Here is a 17,596-nt window from a genome sequence, read left to right as displayed (position 1 = left end):
AGAGAGCGCACACACCTTCTTTGCTCCTCTTCTAGTGTCAGGTTAATTATGGTGGGTGTGGACATTGTTGTTTCCTTGCTTTTCCCTTTCTTGGCAACCTCAATCCATTTCTCGGCCTCATTTGCCTTCTGTTGAGTCTTTGTAATAACGTCCACCCAAGAGGTCGTCATTTCTTTGTGCTACTCTTCCCCCTCTTTGATGGCTCGCACTTGTTCTTTGATCGTGTTGAGCTCTTCTATTGCTAAAGGTTGCAATTCTCCTTCTTCAAGTGTGTTTTGTGATCGTGCCTCAGTTAGCTCCCTCTTGAGTGATGCAATCTCTTCGTCTTGGGCCGTCACACGGTCTCCTAGTGTAGTTATCTTGCTTTCTTGGGCCAACACGCAGTCATCGAGCATTTTTATTGTACCCAGTAAGTTGAGGTTGATTTTGTTGATGGTTCGGTCATTTCTTCTTTGCACTTTTGGACTGCATCCTCTAAGGGGTCGGGCTTATCATTCTCTTTCCTCATACTTGGTTGCCGCCAGAAAACGAGAGAAAATTTGCGACTGTAGTAGGAGAGAGGAGAGACCAACCTACATGCACCACATTATGCATACATGTTCTCCCACATTAAGTCTACATGGCATACATTTGCTTTCTAACGTGTCAATTTTGCAATTTCTGTGAATTCTGCAGTTTTCGAATTCCTTGTAAATTCCCTGTAAAATCGCTGTAAAAATCTCAGATTTTGTAATTTTGCGCTCTCTGTTTTCAATTTTCTGTAGGGCTGAAAAAAAGGGTTGAAACTTTCGAAAAAAACCTGCACCTGTGTGTTTGGGGGGGGGGGGGGTTGCGCACGAAAATTGCCTGTGATGGGACAGGGGCAGCATGAGCAGGGACATGTGGAAGCTCGCGTAGGTGACTCAGGTGAGACAGCGTGCAGGCAGTGATCAGGTGAGGCAACGCACGCAGGTGAGACAGTGCAGGCAGTGCTCAGGTGAGGAGAGAGAGAGAGAGAGAGAGAGAGAGAGAGAGAGAGAGAGAGAGTTAGTTTAACGTCTGCTAGAGGCCGAAATCGGCCTATGAGACAAGTCGAAGTACATGAGGTAGGTATCCTCTATGTGTCCATGAAGGATAAAAGATACAAAAGTAAAGATAGTATCCTATGTGATAGTTGGGGGATGAGGGGAGTGATACATGGAGTGGGGGGATGGAGCTCTAGATCTAGGAAGAAGATGCAATCCTATATGCTGAGGGGGAGTATAATCATACCATCATAACTCTAGTGCCATCCAATACTATAGTCAAGGTGTAAGACATGATGCATGAGTGGGTAAGGTGTGACCAGTCCACGCAAGATGGCAGCCGGATCGACGAATGCTCGGATGTGACTCTCCTCCAAAGATCTATAGTAGCGCCCCTAAATCTCCTTCATCTCTCTCTGGTATAGTCGTGGTGCCCTGCATCCATGGGCATGTGGGCGTCTGTAAGCTTGGATCCCCTCAGCCTACTGTAGGGTGACCCCTCTCTCGTGTAAGTTGATCTCCTGATTTTTGGGTTTCCTCTTTGACTTCTTTGCGGAGGGTTTTTACGTACTACCTCCACCCATCCCTCCTTGGCTTCGATCTTCCCTTCTATGGAGTCAACCATGGCTTTTTTCTTCATCTCAATGGTCTCGGCAATGGCTTTTGTGAGCTCTGCTTTCATTGCTTCCTTTACCTTGACAATCTCTCCCTCTGCATATGGTGAATGGTCCTTGAGGGAGTTAACCTCCGCCTTGAGTGCATCGATCTCTTGCCTCATCACATCTTGTTCTTTGAGGATGGCTGATTTTTCATTCCTCCACATGTCCATCTCCTTCCTCCAAGCCTTCATCTCGTCCTCAAAGACAACGTGGCGCTTGTTGGTCACCGTGAAAGATGCTTTGCTTATCCTATTTGCCAATGGGGATGCTTTGGCAATGAAGGAGGCCATTTTTGAAAGTGGATGAAGGAAAAGGAATGATAAAGAATGAAAGATGAAAGCAAATCTAACACTCTGGTTTTGCTGTTATATAATTTTTCAGAGGGGAAGGGAAGAAATGAGAAAAAGGAAAAAACACAAAAAAAAAGTGAAGTTTGTAAAAGGCTTAGCATACAATAGGTAGAACAGATTCCAAAGAGACACATGGGGAAAACTGCACCGTGTGCTAATGTAGGTGTCATGCAAAAGAAATGCAGGAAATTGAAATGAGGTTGTGTGAAGGCTATGAAGAAATGCAGAGAGAGAAAACGGGCTTCTATTGTCTGCCCAGTCCTAGAAGGCCCCTGCTTGAACCCTACGTGAACCCTAATCGGCTACCAAACGTACTGTACATGGCGTATATGTACGTACTGTACGGTGTTCCATACAGGAATATGTTTTATGTACGTAAAAATACCTACTCTTGTTAAAAAACCGCAAAGTACTAAATTTTCTAGGACATTTCCAATAAAAAACAAGAGAGAAGCCAAAAACTTATAGAGACGTTCAAAGACACGTTTTACAAGATAGCCACATACTGTATAACTATTGCAAGAGACTTGGATTTTTATTTTAAATCAGCACTGTACGAGCTTCCCACCCACCAAAAAAAAACCAGCGTACGGATCGTTCCATACGGTACGGATCCATACAGAATGTCCGTACGGTACGGAACCGATCCGTACATACGTTTTGATCCAACCTTGGCCCTGCCTTGCTTGCGCGAACGCTAAAAGTCCTGGAGTGAACCCTGATCGGTGTTGTCTTGCCTGCACAAGCCCTAAATGCTGCTTTCCTACCTGCGCAAACAGTGGTTGCCCACACATGACAACGTTGAATAGCTGTGCACAATCACAATGTCTTCACTGCTTCACACCATGCACACACACAGAGATGATGATGATGATGATATATTTACGTCCTCAGGGGGCCAAAATGACCCATGGGACCCAAAATCTCATATATGAGACTCTCCCCTTCCCATGTGAAGGAGGGGACGTGTCATGATTCTGTGGTGATTTTGTTTGTGAGTGTGTGTGATGTTCTAGCACTTTGGCAAGATAGATGCCTAGTGCTACTGGAGAGGGATGTGTTCTTGAGAGAAGCTCCTCAAATGTAGTACATCCTTGAATAAGTTAGGGAAAGTCGACCCAAATGTGCGCATATGCCGGACATTCAAGGGTTACATGTGCCTCATTTTCCAATGAATTCAAGTTGCATTGAGTGCATCTCCTCATGTTTGCATCAATATTTAGCCATCCTCCCGTTTCACTTTTGAGCATGTGTGATCTTGTCCGCATCAAGGTGATGGCCCGTCTCGCACGGTAGGACATGGGTGTCCTGATATGTATTTGGGTTTCCCCGGTTTTGTATTCTTCCCAGTATCTCGTGTTTATGTTCTTGCAATAGTATTCAAACTTAGACCTGTGCATTGCATTTTTCCATTTGCTGTGAAGGGCCTCAAGTAATTGTAGTTCAAAATTCAGCTCGTGCTCGTGCTCGGTACCTTCCGCTACATGCATGTCCACATATGCTCCCACATTCCATTTAGAGAACCATTTCCTGATGTCCTCAACAAGGCTAGAGGTGATAAACTTGCTTTTGTGGTTCTTTTGCGGCTTACATCCTACCTCCCATGCTATGTGAGGCAAACGGTTATTAGGCATCAACTTCACTTTCAAGATGCATTCTTTGCAAAGCAAGCATTTCCAATGGTCTTTGTCTAGTCTCCAATAGCATCATTGAGTATGGTGTTGTGGTTCTTATCCCCATATGTCTACATAAGAACTTTTTCTGAATTTTCTCAATGTCATTCCATGTGCTGGCCGGAATACTTGGTCCCCATACCTCTATCCCATACAATAGCGTTTGGACCACACACGCATTGAAAGCCATGGACTTTATTTCCCACCTTCTAGTGACGCTTTGTTTGCACATGTTTTCAAACTCGTAATACCTTGCTTGTCCTGCCTCAATTCTTGTTTTTGCACATTGCCCCCATCTATGATTCGAAGGTATAATGATGCCCAAGTATTTCAAGCTGTCCACTGCTTGAATCTCTTGCCCATCATACATAAGGGCGGGCTGATCCTTTGATTTGTGTGTACAAGTCGCCATACATTTTGTTTTTGTGACATTCACTGAGAGTCCTGTAGCTTCGCAGAAAGCATGTACCGCATCCAAAAGTTTTTGCAAAAGAGACATGCTATGCGCTAAAAGAACCACATCATCAGCATAAATGAGGAGTAGCAAAGTAACGAGACCTATGTGTGGTGCATCTCCATTATCTTGCATCGTTTGGCATATAAAGTCCTCAAGCTCATTTATGCATAGCCCAAATAATGTTGGGGACAAAGGACACCCTTGTTTGACTCCTATTGTGCTAAAGAACTCCTTGGAGAAGCCTGTTTGCATTTTCAGTTTACATCGAACCGCATGGTATAGGCGTGCCACCGCAACCCTCAAATGTATGGGAACCCCAATGGTCTCCATGCGGGACCATAACCCATGACGAGATACCATATCAAACGCTTTCTTAAAGTCCACAAAACAGCAGTACATAGTTTCCCCTTTGAGTCGCGCCTCTTCCATCATAATCCGGATTGTAATCAAGTGATCTATGGTACTATGAGAGAGAGAGAGAGAGAGAGAGAGAGAGAGAGAGAGGAAATGTTTTATTAACGTCTTCGAAAGGCCAAAATGACCTATGAGACCAGAAAGTTACAATTGGTGAATCTGATACCATGTCTGAGTACGGAAAGTACAAAGAACTAAGACTAAAAAACACTAAAACACTAAGGAAATGAATCTGAAGCTGATTCGGAGCTCAAACGAAATATTGGGGTGTTGGGGGGGGGGGGGGGGGGGGGGGTTTCAAATGAAATCTCTCATCGGTCGCTGTGGAATCTCATCAACATCCTCCATGGTCAGTACTCTGGTCGGGCGTCTTGCATGTCGAGCTAGAGTGATCTGGATCTTCTGTTGCAGCCTTCGTCGATGGTGGGAGACCCCTCGTCGTGGGCGTCTGTATCTGCCTAGCTCAAAGGCTCAATCAATCAACGTACCTCTAGTGTGGGTGGGCTTTGAGATCTGTTGTGATAATTGCTCCTCTGGCTCTCCCTTGGCTGGTGTAAAGAAATTTGTGATCTGTCTCTAAGACTGTCTTCCCTAATGTCCTCAGAAAGCTTTCCCTAAGTTTGCGCAGCTCTAATAGGAACAATCCGAGACATCTCTAATCCTCGTATCTCATGACTCTATAGAATGGTCCAAAACCCTCTTTTGAACAGATAGTGGAAGCAGCCTCGTATCTCATAGTACGCCAGGCAATGACGTCTAGTGCAACTCTATCTCTGGCTCTAAGCGACATAGGTGACATATCCTGGCCCTTGCTGGTACCCCTCGAAATCGGTCGGTCTCGATCTGGAGCTGATGTGAGGATGTGCGTATCTGCCCAATAGCGCATCGTATCCCATAAGTTAAGTGCGTATCTGTCACGAGGACGTGGCGATTGCTAACCTTAGTTGTTGGTTTCTTTCCAATGATTTTTGTTTAATTTTTGAGACCCTCTTTTTGAAGTTGCAAATGGTCGGACATTGTATGGCCAATGTGAACGTTAGTTTCACCCGCAGACGGGAAGTTGGTCGGCACTGGAACTCGTAAAGTAAAAGGATGTCTAGGCTCAGTTCAAGATCATGTAGGTCCCCTCGTCGCACTTAGCAAGTTGGTGGATACTAGGAAGTTAACTCAATAAAGGCATAAAGTCAAGGTGGGATCACCAACAGAAAGTATCCGACAGTTGGGCCACATTGCACTTTTGGATGCGGTCGCAATGAGGATAGATGGTCAAATGACCAGTGGGAGCCCAACAGAATCATTTCCTACAATTTAGGAAACTGCTATTTTGGGCCATGAAATTTGTTCACGTATTAGCTTCAGAATGACAAGGGGAACAATTTATTACTTTGCTGCAAAGTCAACTGATGCACCAGTTGAGAGAATTTTAAGCAGGAAGCCCAATGCGGGAAAATTGCATGTATGAGTGCCAAGTGGCACTTTTTGGTCAATTTACCAAGTCTGGAAGAAGAGAACTCGTAATTGACTTTTTGGAGCAGTTTTGGAGGTTGTTAACTCTGATTTTCAGCCATTTCTCTCCATTTTTGAGCTTCCCATGACTTTACCTAGATCCAAGGAGCTCATTTTCAGCATTGGAAGGCATCAAATGCGTGTTTACAGGGCTGTTTTACTGCGTTTTCAGCGATGCGCACGTTTTGGCAGCCATGGAAATCTTTCCCTTTTTGCATCTATTTGTTCACAGATGCATAACAGGTCAAGGGCAGCAGAGGGGGCGCTCGATTTATGCTAGGGGGATGCTTCATTGAGAACCTGTCACAAGTTAAGAGCTATGGAGTGCTTTCTTTCCCTCTCATGTACAGTGTGGTGCTAGGAGTGATGCCCTGCACACTACACACTGCTCTCTCTCTCCCCTACGTGCAGTTATGTGATGCCCCACAAGAGGGCTCTTCATTTGACTGATGTACAGCTGTGTGGTTTCATGCTTTTGTGATGAGGCAAGAGCCTCCTTGAGCAGGAACGGGGGTAGCTAGCTGCTACTCCAAAGCAAGCACCGGTGAGGGTCATAACCTCACCATACAAGTGCAAATTCAGCGTTGTGTATGTGCAGAAAATTGACTGTTTTTCAGCCATACGGACGCCAGAACCATTGGGAATCGTGCCCCACTGGCAAAGGACAGTTAGGGGACTGTTTGGGGCTGAAAACAGGGCAAAAACCAGTAAATACAGCGATCTGAATTTACTGTTTTTTGGCAGGAATCAGAGGGTTTATGCCAGTGGAAGTGAGTTCCAGCAGGGGAATTGGTTTCGCACAAGTTTTGGGGTTGTTATGCTACCGAAATTTGGCCAAAACAAGTGGTATCTAGCTTGATATAGATAAAGGATTCCAAGGACTCTTCTTTGTAATTTACCTCCTAAAGAATAAAGAAATACCGAAAGGGGCGCCAATTTTGGGGCCTACAGGTTGTCGGCGTCTGCTCGGGGCATTCTAGCTTCCGAGCCGTGTGTGTATTCAAGTGTTAATTCCCGTCGCAGGTTCTCTTTGCAAAGTGCTCTGTGTGTGTGTCTAAAGTAAAATTTCAGGTGAAAGCCAACGCCTACCATCCCACCACGGGCCGGTTTCAGTATCCATGTATGCAGGCCTAGTCACAAAACCGTCCTCCGTGAGTTGGAGAAGATGCTCTCTATAGAAGGCCATCTTCGTGCCTAACTCCTATGTCGGTTGTATCCATGTGCTCCTGGTATCTAGCTGAATCAGACCTTGGCGTATGAGTCTGGTGGTCTCTGTCCGTGTGAAAGACAGGGAGGGTGCATCCAGGGATTATTGAAACGGAGGCAATCTATCCAAGCTGAAACCATGTTGTTATTTATCCATACCAACATGCTGTATCGCCTTGTAGTGTTAGTTTTCGAGATGACTCCAGGGCAAGCCGAGCATATCTGTCTCTAGGGAGGTCCCATAAATTATATATAAAGGATACTGATCTAGTCAATGCCTCAACCGGGGGGGGGGGGCTAGCTCGGCTCGGATAATCTCATGCGGCACTAAGGCCTTAGCCCGAATCATCCGAGCGATCATAGAGACTAAAGGCCTCTCCATATATCTCCATCCATCTGTGTTGTCCGATCTCCCATAATGGTCTACTGACGGTCCCCATACCTGAACTCCGTAGAGCATAGCTGAAGTCACTAGAGTGTCAAAAAGCTAGAGCTTTGTTCGCGGTTCCTGAAACTGAACCTGCGAACACATCCTCTCGAGTCCTCCCAAGGCTACATAGGCTCTCGTCAGTCTAGTCTCTGATACTCGCTTCAGTGAAAACACTAGTCCACTGAAAACTACCCCAAGATAGGTATATGCACTGTGTACTCCATAGTCTTTTGGCCATACATAAATTTGGGTGCTTACCTCCTGACCCACTGTGATGTGGTGTTGAACACCATAACCCTGGCTTTCCCAAGGTTGACAGACAATCCACTGTCACGAGCAAATGTGTGCAAAGCATCTAAATGACGCTGCATCCCCTCTGGAGAGTCAAAAATCAACACATTATCATCAGCATGCTCTCAGATCGTCTCCGTGTAGGTTGGTTGTGGGGGTATGCCTCTGATGCTGCATCATGGAGCGTCTCTGTCAATGTCTGAGTGAGTTCATCTAGTGGCCGTCCCAGCTCCTGAGTGCATAGCTGCCTGTATATCTCATCCATATACACAGAATCCGTCTCCCTCACGAAGGTATACCGAGTGTGTGTGGGGACCTCTCCTAATGGAGCTGTGCTGAACTGAAATGTAAGAGTGAAAGACAAGATAGCATGATCAACTGCTACTCCAATTGGCCTAGTGCCCACCATGAAATCATGAAAGAATGGAATGAGACCCGGCTTCACACCCTGGAGAGAGAGAGAGAGAGAGAGAGAGAGAGAGAGAGAGAGAGAGAGAGAGAGCGTATGCGTGTGTGGCCTCATAGGCCACAGCAAAAGAAAGGAGAAAGATGCAAGACACTTTGTAGGTCATAAAAAATCCCAAGTATCACGTGCGGTAAAAAATCCTAAGTATCACATGCGATCAAATGCTAATAAAAAACATGTTCAAGATTTAAATAGAACAACCCCTTGTTTTTCATTAACTTACATCTTTTTATCAGAATTTGGATTAAAAAGCCCCTCTTGTAAGTATAATTCTTTAGCTGATAAGGACTATGGTGCAATCGCCTATAGAGTGCACGTGATACACCTATATATCCACAAGGTGCACCCCCTAGTACCAACATCCTTTCAAGCACAACACCTATCTTGTATGTAAGCGCGATGTGTCTAATCTGCTGCATCATCCTTTTGTGAGATGTGCATGGCTGGTCTCAGCAAGCCACAGAAAGAGGCCTTAAGCAAAGTCTACTGTGCTATTTGTTTTCAATTTCTCGTAGAATTGCAAACCCTCCCCCCCGCGCCCCCTCAGAAAAGATAAAAGGAAAAAAGAGGCCCACCCATCCACCCAGCATAAACAAATCACTTTTGGATGAAGACCCGGACTCTAAAATTGTACAAAGCTTTTTGATATTGTTGGGATGGTGCATTGAAGGTCCTAGATGTTTGAATATATGGAATATTGTGATGTAGATGTGGAGGTTTACTGCTGATACTTTGTGGAGGGAGCAAAAGGGTGAGCCAACCTTTGAGGACAAGAGGAATGGGCAAATCAGATGGGAGTATGCACAGTTTTTGTGGCTTGGTTCCTATCTCAAATTTGCTACATTAGGCCAGCCTTTTACTTTTACGTAATAATAACAAAAAAGATGTAGCCACTAATTTCAACTTCTTTAAGAGGTTGCATCATTTCCATGCTGGTTAGTCAATTTTGGTACCAATTTCTTTGTTGACATAGATCTTGTTGCAGTCAAAAAAATTTGCTGTATAAAAACTTCTTATTGTTTCAAAGTGACACAGAGGTCAACAAATACTATGTGGTCAGTTGCTTTAACAGAACCACCTACATAGAGAGACAATTTGAAGCTAGAAGTTCCGCCTAAGAAATCTTATTTCAAAGTATGGCAAACGACCCATTATCTTGGTCAATTTTAGAAAAAAAATGGAAGAGGGAAGAGCTATATACCCCAGAAGAAGGTGAGGGCCAACAATGAAGAGCAGCACCAGCATGCACAGCATCAACGGTCCCTGTTGCGAACGGAAGCCTGGCAACATCTGCTCTTACCAGTGCTAGATTCCTGCCAGTAAAAAAAAAGTGCAAATCATCAAGTCATACAGTATTACCTTTTGAGCACAAGCATTACCTACCTTCAATGCACAACAATATAACCTACTTTAGACAAAAGAAAAAACCCTTCAATTTACATGCATTTGCTGTAATGTTAATGATGCAAAGACTAACTCTGCTCGTACTGAATCTGACACGTCCCACACACTGCAGGAACCAGTTGTGAAGGGCCGAGGTTTGGAGATGAAATTACAGGTCAAAAGAAACACACTCCTACACCCACTTTTTTGTAAACACTCCCCTCCCCCCCCCCCCCCCCCCCCCCAACACACACACACACACACACACACGCTTTTTTTTTTTTTTTTTTGGTAAATCTCTTGGATTAATTACAAGTGGGAAGCCTCAGCACGAGGAAACCCCACCAAAAAGATCATATATAACATAAACTCGGAAGTTGTTCTAACAGAGAAGCAAACCTCCAAACTAAAAGCAGTCATAGAAAAGTGTCAATGTCGAGACATCTATGTCTTTCGATCTACAACAGTCAAACATGATTGCTGCAGAGAGCCTCTAAAGCCTCTTTTTGTCTGGATTCAAAAAGAGTGACATTTCGTTTGGACCAGATCGAGGAAAAGGCCCAATATGCGTCCCAATACATAAAAGTTGCATGCGGACGTAAACGCTGCATAAGTCTCCCAAAAACCCAGAAAAGTTTTCCAAACGTGGAAGATGGAAACCTCTAACATAAATGCCTGGAAAGCATAAGCAAGAAATCTCGAGAGTCAGGGCAAAACCAAAGAAGATGAGGAGCAGATTCTAATCCATTTGAACATCTTCGGCAAGCGGAGGAGGCAATGCGACGAGAAGCCAAAGTTTTACCCACCGGTAAGATGCCAAGCATGCATCTCCATAGAAACAATCTTTGTGTCAAAGGCAACTTACTTTTCCAGTTATTGGAAAGAACCAATTTCTACCACCGCATTGACTTATGCATGTGCCAAAGCAAATTTCCATGAGACTGTATCCACGGAGGAGGAATAATAACTCTATAAATTTGCCTAGAAGTCCAATTCTGCATAGATACAGGTTTGGAACCAGGGGATTTACTAACGAGTTCCCAATCTTTAAGCCTGTCTTCCTCATTGAGGATGGGTATAGGTATAAGAGGAGCAAGCAAGGTATCTATATTCCTCCAAATTGGACGGTGATGCATGCCCAAAGCAAGTGCCTGACAAGCACGGGAAAAGATAAGACAACCATTTGCATCTACCACATCCTCAATGCGTCTAATACCAAATTTCATCAAATTGTAAGCCTTGACTGGTTGTCTGACTGTTAAGGATAATGCAAATACCGCAGACCACTGAAGGCTTTCTTTACGCAATGAGTTACCATCTAAAGAGGATCTTCCAGACCACTTAAGCTAAGAGAGTACATGTTTCCAATCCAATATCAATCTTCTAGAGTGAGGGCAACCAGGTATGGTACCTTGGAAATGACCCAATATAGCTTCCCAATGATCAGTGATCCAATTCCCATATGCCTTTGTATGCATAGAAATGCACATGATAACCAGCATGCGCGACCAAGGTTGTACTTGCGCAAAAAATCAGTAAGCAAGGTGGCTTTACGCGCAAGGAGATGAAAATGTATATTCAATATGTTAAGCCCACCATGCGATCTTGGTGTACAAATAAACTGCATTCGCAACAAACGTAAAGCTTTACGTCTTGGATGTGTTTTCCACAACATTTCCATTGCTTGCGACATAAATGCCAAAATGTCTTTAAGCGTCCAAAATAACAGCGGCAAATAAAATTGGACATGCGCCATAACAATGGATTGCACTATTCGCAATCGTACATGAAGATGCCAAGTGGACAATTTCCAATACTTAAGTTCTGCGTTAACTTAGTAGTCACCCAGTCCATCTATTGTTTCGCTGTAATGAACCAGCCAATTGGATAACCAAGGTGACGTATCACATCATGAGGTGATAGCAATTGTCCAGGCCATAAAATAGAGTGCCAATCACAAGATTTAAGAGGCAGCAAAATGGATTTTTGAAATTGATATGCAAACCAGCTGCCAACCCATAATCGGATAAAATCTTCATCAAAATTTGAAGATCTATTGATCATTTTTAGGCATGAAAAAGGAGTCATCCGCAATGCCAGAGCAATAAAAGAGGGACTCCCTAAAATTTGCAGCCCATGCAATAGGCCAGCATCAACCATCTTGTCCACATATAAAAGCAATGGGTGAGTGGAAATCGCATAAAGCAAAGCACTCAACGGACAACCCTGTTTAACAGAACAACCTAGTTCCCAAGTGTCTTAAAGGCCATCCGCAATGATTGCACGAGCTACAGCATCAGAATACATACAGTAAATGACATTGACCCATTTGGGACCAAAACCCAACTTAGACATAATTTGCGAAATATAATTCCAGCAAACCAAATCAAAAGCTTTGGTTATATCTACCTATAATACAAGCACATCCTGAGAAGAGTACTTTGCATATTCAATGGCTATCATAGCATTGGCAATGTTGTCAACAATATGACGTCTCGGAATGAACCCGTATTGACTAGGATGAAGACCACGATAAAGAATATCCCTCACTCTATGCACTAGCATCTTAGCAACAAGCTTATATAAAACTGGCATAAGAGTGATTGGCTTCCAATCATCAAAATTTTCAGCCAAATGCTTTTTTGGGAGCAATTTCAGCAGACCTTGTTTCCATAAAGATGGAAGCTGTTCTTCCTGCTATGCAATGTTAATCATGAACAACAAAGCATCCTTCAATTCATTCCAAAAGGCATGAAAGAATTCAGCAGTAAGACCATCCCATCCTGGAGCTTTCCACTTCCCTAGTGCTTTGAGTGCATCATACAATTCATCCTCTGTAAAGGGTTGCTCCGGTGTATTCGCTTCATCAGAATCTAGAATTGGAGAAACATCTTCAAGAAATTGCAATCTAGCAACATATTTTGAAGCAGACAAAGGAGCAGGAGCAGCAAACAATCTAGCATAATGTTGAACACACTCCTATGGCAATTGCAGTTTTGAGGAAGTCCATGAACCATCTCAAACTTTGATGCGAGAAATGGATTGTCTCTGACGCGAAGCGTGTAGACTTTAAAGAATTGTTTTGAAGAACAACCTTTGTCTGCTATTGGCTTTTCTCTAGCTCGTATCTGCCATTTATGAAGCTTACGCATTTGATTGCATCAAATAACATTATTTGCCTCACATAACGTTTCTCGAGTAGAACGAAGCGACCAAATATCAGCATCCGACTCCATAATACATTGTCGTTGTTGCTTGGCCCAGGCTAAAGCTCTTTGTTGATCACCAAGAAACCAATTACCAAAATCCTCAATAACAGATTGCATGCGTACAATAAAAGAATTCCATGCAAATTCAATATTAACATGTGCATGCATGAAAAGAGGATGTATGGCCGTCACAACCATTTGACGAAAAATCTCATGCGAAATGTAGCTGCTGTTTACATGCAACAAATGTCGAGACGGCAAAGTTTCTTCAGATTGGGACATATCAAAACACAACTCCAACCATATTGAAACATGGTCGGATAAGCATATAGAATGGTCAATCCGCATTTTACATACAAAGGAGTTGTATTGAGCAGATACCACCGATCTAATCTCGCTTGCTAGCGTGCAGAAGCATTATGTGTATAAGTAAAACCCGAATTGCTTGGGTTTGTACAAAGCCACAAGTCCTCAGCATGTAAAGCATCCAATAAAGATGACCACTTCTGTTGCTCAAACAGAAGCATATGGGAGTTTTGAGAAGTATTATCCCGAGGAGATGGCGAGTTATTGAAATCACCAAAAATGAAAGCATTTCAAAGCCAAGGATAAGTACTCATAGAGCTCCACATGAGACCTCGTGTTCTAGACGATTGTGATGCATATACTCCAGCAAACTCATAAATTTCCGCATTTATCATACATTGGACTACCATCCATCTACCAGCTGGATCATTATGTGCAACATGTGGATTCAGTTCATGGTGAATGAGCATAGCCACACCTGAGAAATCTGCAGACCTGGCATAAAAAATATCATAGCCCGAAAAGAAGCCAGACTGTCCAGCCAACCGATATTGATTATGTTCTTGCAAACAGACAACATGAGGATGCTTTGTCGTGACATAATCCCAAAGAAGCCTCCATTTATTTACATGTGAAAGGCCTTGTATATTGTAAGAAACACACTTAACTGGAAAAGACATTGAATATATACATATGTACAGGTGAGGCCACAAAAAATCAAGCAACAGCCATGTCTTCATGCTCATCAACCTGTGCATGAACATGAAGAACATCTATATCATCTGAAACAAGCATGGGCAACCCTTTTTGCAATACATCAATCCAGAGTCTAGAAATTGGAGACATGTCTGTTGAAGTCTGCCCTGGCGTAGGAGCTGTCGCACTCCAATTTCTAGAATGGAGAGGCTGTCTTAGGGGAGATAAACTTTTTTGGTTGTTGCCAACTATTAGGGCTAGCCTTATTACCATCTGTCATCAGAGATTTCCCCTTTTCTTTAGCTTTCAAGGACTTTGCATCCTTCTGAAGAGTAGACTTTAAATTGTCATCAGATACAACAGAAACAGAAGATTTCGCTTTTTCTGTCACTAAACGAGTAGGAGCAATGTCCGATTGAGGAATAGCATTTGGGGGTGGCTTATGAACTACCTGCGGATATTCTGAAGCAAGATGCCCAAATTTATGACATGTAAAGCATGCTCCTGCAAAGACGCCCCATTTCAAATCAAAGTAGATTTCCCCCATTGGAACATCTTCAACCTCAATTGCAATCAATGACGGAGTGGGTTTGTCAGTGTCCCACAAGATACAAAATCTATTTCTATTTCCAGTGGGACCAGGAGGGCAAATCACTTTTCCCAAGGAAGCTGCTAGACCGGGTAATTCCTCTTGCATATAATCAGGGAAATTGACCACCTCCACCCATACCGGACAAGAGTGTTGAATCAAATTCTGATAGTCTTTGTTGGGTGACCAAGGCAAAACATGTACCATCTGCCTGCCATAAAACAGTGGAGAAGCCTCTAACAATTTTTGCTTATACATTGGATCTGTAAGATGAACCTCATAAAATCCACGTGAAGCAAATACACCCCCTCAATAAAACATCCACCTTAAATTGATTTGACCCATTGTGCAACATCATTCGTAGAGGGCAAATGTCTTGGAAAGCAAATTATCACCGCTGATTGCGTTAACGATTTGAGGGGAGAAATTATGCTAGGGAGTTGCATTTTATATTTCATTGTCTATCCAAGAAAGTTTCGACCATGGACCATGTTGCGGTCGGCTACAACCTTCTTTAAGGAACCTAACCCTAATTTTGGTGCAAGTTTCAAGATGGAAAGCCAGTCGTCTTTTCGAGCTCAACAGACACCGAGAATGTTATTTCAAAAAGTTTGATTGCAACCTTTTTGAATTTGTTTGGGAATCTGTTTGAGAAAATTGTTTGGAATTTGTTTGAAATAGATGATATCTGTTTTAAACCTGCCTTGGTGCCGATTTGACAATTGCTTGACTCTAGTGTAATATTGGTTTCAATGATTTGTGAATTAGTACCGGGAGGAGTACTGAAGAGAAGAATTGATGTTTGATACTGTTTCAAACCTCAGAACGACGCAAACTGTGTGTGGGGAACGTTTCGTTGTATGTTGCAAAACCTTTGAACGATGCATACCGGGTGTCCGGGGAGAGTTTGGTTATATGCTTCCTTCCAAGCGAGACAAGCTGCGGTCTTGTATCAATCCTCTAAGCTCACGGCCCGAACCTTTTTAGGTTATTTGTGGGCCGGGCGGGGGGGGAGTGAGGAGGTGGTTGTTTAGTAGCTTCATGCCTAAGACCGTCTGTCTGGGAGGAGTGCTCAACGGTGTTGTTCGTTGTGTCTTGTAACATGCATATGTGAGCATTTGTGTTGCATTGTGATGTGCCAACCAGTGAACATTCCTAATTGGGTGAGATTGCTTGAGTATGTAATTTTTGCATTCGGACACCAGTTAACAATCAGCACGGTCTTGATGTGATGGCTAGTTTTGTTATGCCAGAATACCAATAGCTCCAATCTGGAATGAGAAAACTGAATGTCCCTCAGAATGACTCTCGGATATTTTCGAGCTAACTTGAGTTATTTTGCAAATATTATGTAATTGCGGATGATTACTCTTCTTTCAAGAAGGGGGGATGGCAACTGCTCACATGTCAAGCCATTGAAGACCCGGCGGGTTAGGGCTCCCTAAGCCTAACCCTAGCCAACCTATTGATCTTAGCCGAGGGGCCTAAATTGTGGAAGCAGCAAAAGAAGAAGTTATCACCAACTTAGTGATCCTTGCCTAGTGGTCCAAGGAGAAAAGGTCTTCCCAACTTATGGCACCCCGTCCGATGGGGCCCAAGCCATTAAACTAAAGCAAACACACACAGTTTACGTAAAAATATGATGATGTGGCGGGGATATACAGATCACCCAGATTTTGCACTGACCTGCTGATGTGGCAAATTGCACAAATAGTTGCACGGAACGCACTGACAGCTAGTGACGTGGCAGTTGTACAGCTAGTGACTGTCCAAATTTACGTTGTTCTGCTTTAGGGGACCAGATGCTTGTAGGATCAATTGCTTTTGGATGCAAACGGCTTTTCATGGCCAAGGGGCCTTTAAATATGTGCCAAGGGCTCATTCTTTGGCATGCTCCCGCATGGAGATGCAAAGCAAAGAGTGCTGGTGTTGTACTGTATTGAGTTGAAGCAATATAAAGAGACACCGAAAGGGTGGCCATGGTTTGGAGCCAGTGCTGTCTACGGTGGAACTCCGCCACTCCGTGTCTCGTGTGTCGTGCATCTCTTTGAGTTAAGTTGTTTTAAAGTGCTAAAAGTCTTTTCAGTCTGTTCCTTTCCATTGGCACGTGGTGCCATCCCATTACAAACGGCTTTCCAGGAAATTCTGCAAGAGGAGGGTGACGTCCTTGTGTTTTCAATTTGTCAATGGGCTAAAACAATGCAATTACAAATCAATCTAAAAGAAGGACATATTTTAAGTGATTTTTCATGTCAAAACTCCACCAAACGTGTCTTAGATGAGGAGGGCTGCAAATTTAGGTGAGATCCAGAAGAATTAGGGTAACAATTTTCCGTGACGAAATCCCTTGAAATTGAGGGTAGATGCAAAATCACAGAAAATTAAAACAAGTTATCGCAATGAAAAAACATTTTTGCCCTCGGTGAAAGAACTCACTCCTGCTGCCTCCCCTCTCCCTGCGCACCCTGTCCCTACTCGCCCTCCCTGCCTCCTCTTGTGCGACCGTCCCCCCCCCCCCCCCCCCCTCTCCTCTTGTGCATTCCCCAATAGCCTGCCACCACCCCACCGCCTCTCCTTGCTTGCTTGATTCAGCCCCCCTGCCCTCGCTGTGTGTGCTGATCTGCTTCCTGACAATTGTTTCACTTTGGTTCTTGCTTGCTCAGACCTTTTCTCCAAGGTGGGTTTGCAACAAGTAGAAATCCTTTGTCCTCTTTCCTTCTCAATAGTAGACACAGAAGGAGGCCTTTGCTTCACCCTAGAGAGACTTAGACAAAGTCCCCCTCGCCCAACACCGTAGAGCTACCATCCGACTTGCTCTCTTGCCGACGAAGCAAGCAAGCCTTGCAGCAAAGGTGGAGCTTTCAAGCCACCTTTGTCATCTTGCAAGATTATCTGCACCCGGCCTAGCAAAGGTGAGGTGCGGGATCTCCTCTAGACCTAGCCTTCTTTCAGAGGTG

General features: G+C 43.8%; 1 protein-coding gene and 1 pseudogene across 1 annotated transcript in view; both read right to left on the bottom strand.

Moving 5' to 3' along the window:
* LOC147428767 (putative methyltransferase At2g41040, chloroplastic) overlaps nucleotides 1–17,596 on the bottom strand; it is a 164,296-nt gene that overhangs the window by 44,382 nt on the left and 102,318 nt on the right. Inside the window, exon 6 of the mRNA XM_086497018.1 lies at nucleotides 9,658–9,769. Within this exon, the coding sequence (XP_086353144.1) occupies nucleotides 9,658–9,769 (112 nt within the window). The remainder of the gene's footprint in view (nucleotides 1–9,657; nucleotides 9,770–17,596) is intronic.
* LOC147428768 (uncharacterized) lies at nucleotides 10,502–11,317 on the bottom strand (annotated as a pseudogene).

Source organism: Adiantum capillus-veneris, chromosome 23 (assembly GCF_014529385.1).
Source record: "Adiantum capillus-veneris isolate H3 chromosome 23, ASM1452938v2, whole genome shotgun sequence".
Lineage (NCBI taxonomy): Eukaryota > Viridiplantae > Streptophyta > Polypodiopsida > Polypodiales > Pteridaceae > Adiantum > Adiantum capillus-veneris.
Note: the sequence above shows the minus strand (reverse complement) of the source record. Positions and strands in the feature narration are given on the sequence as shown.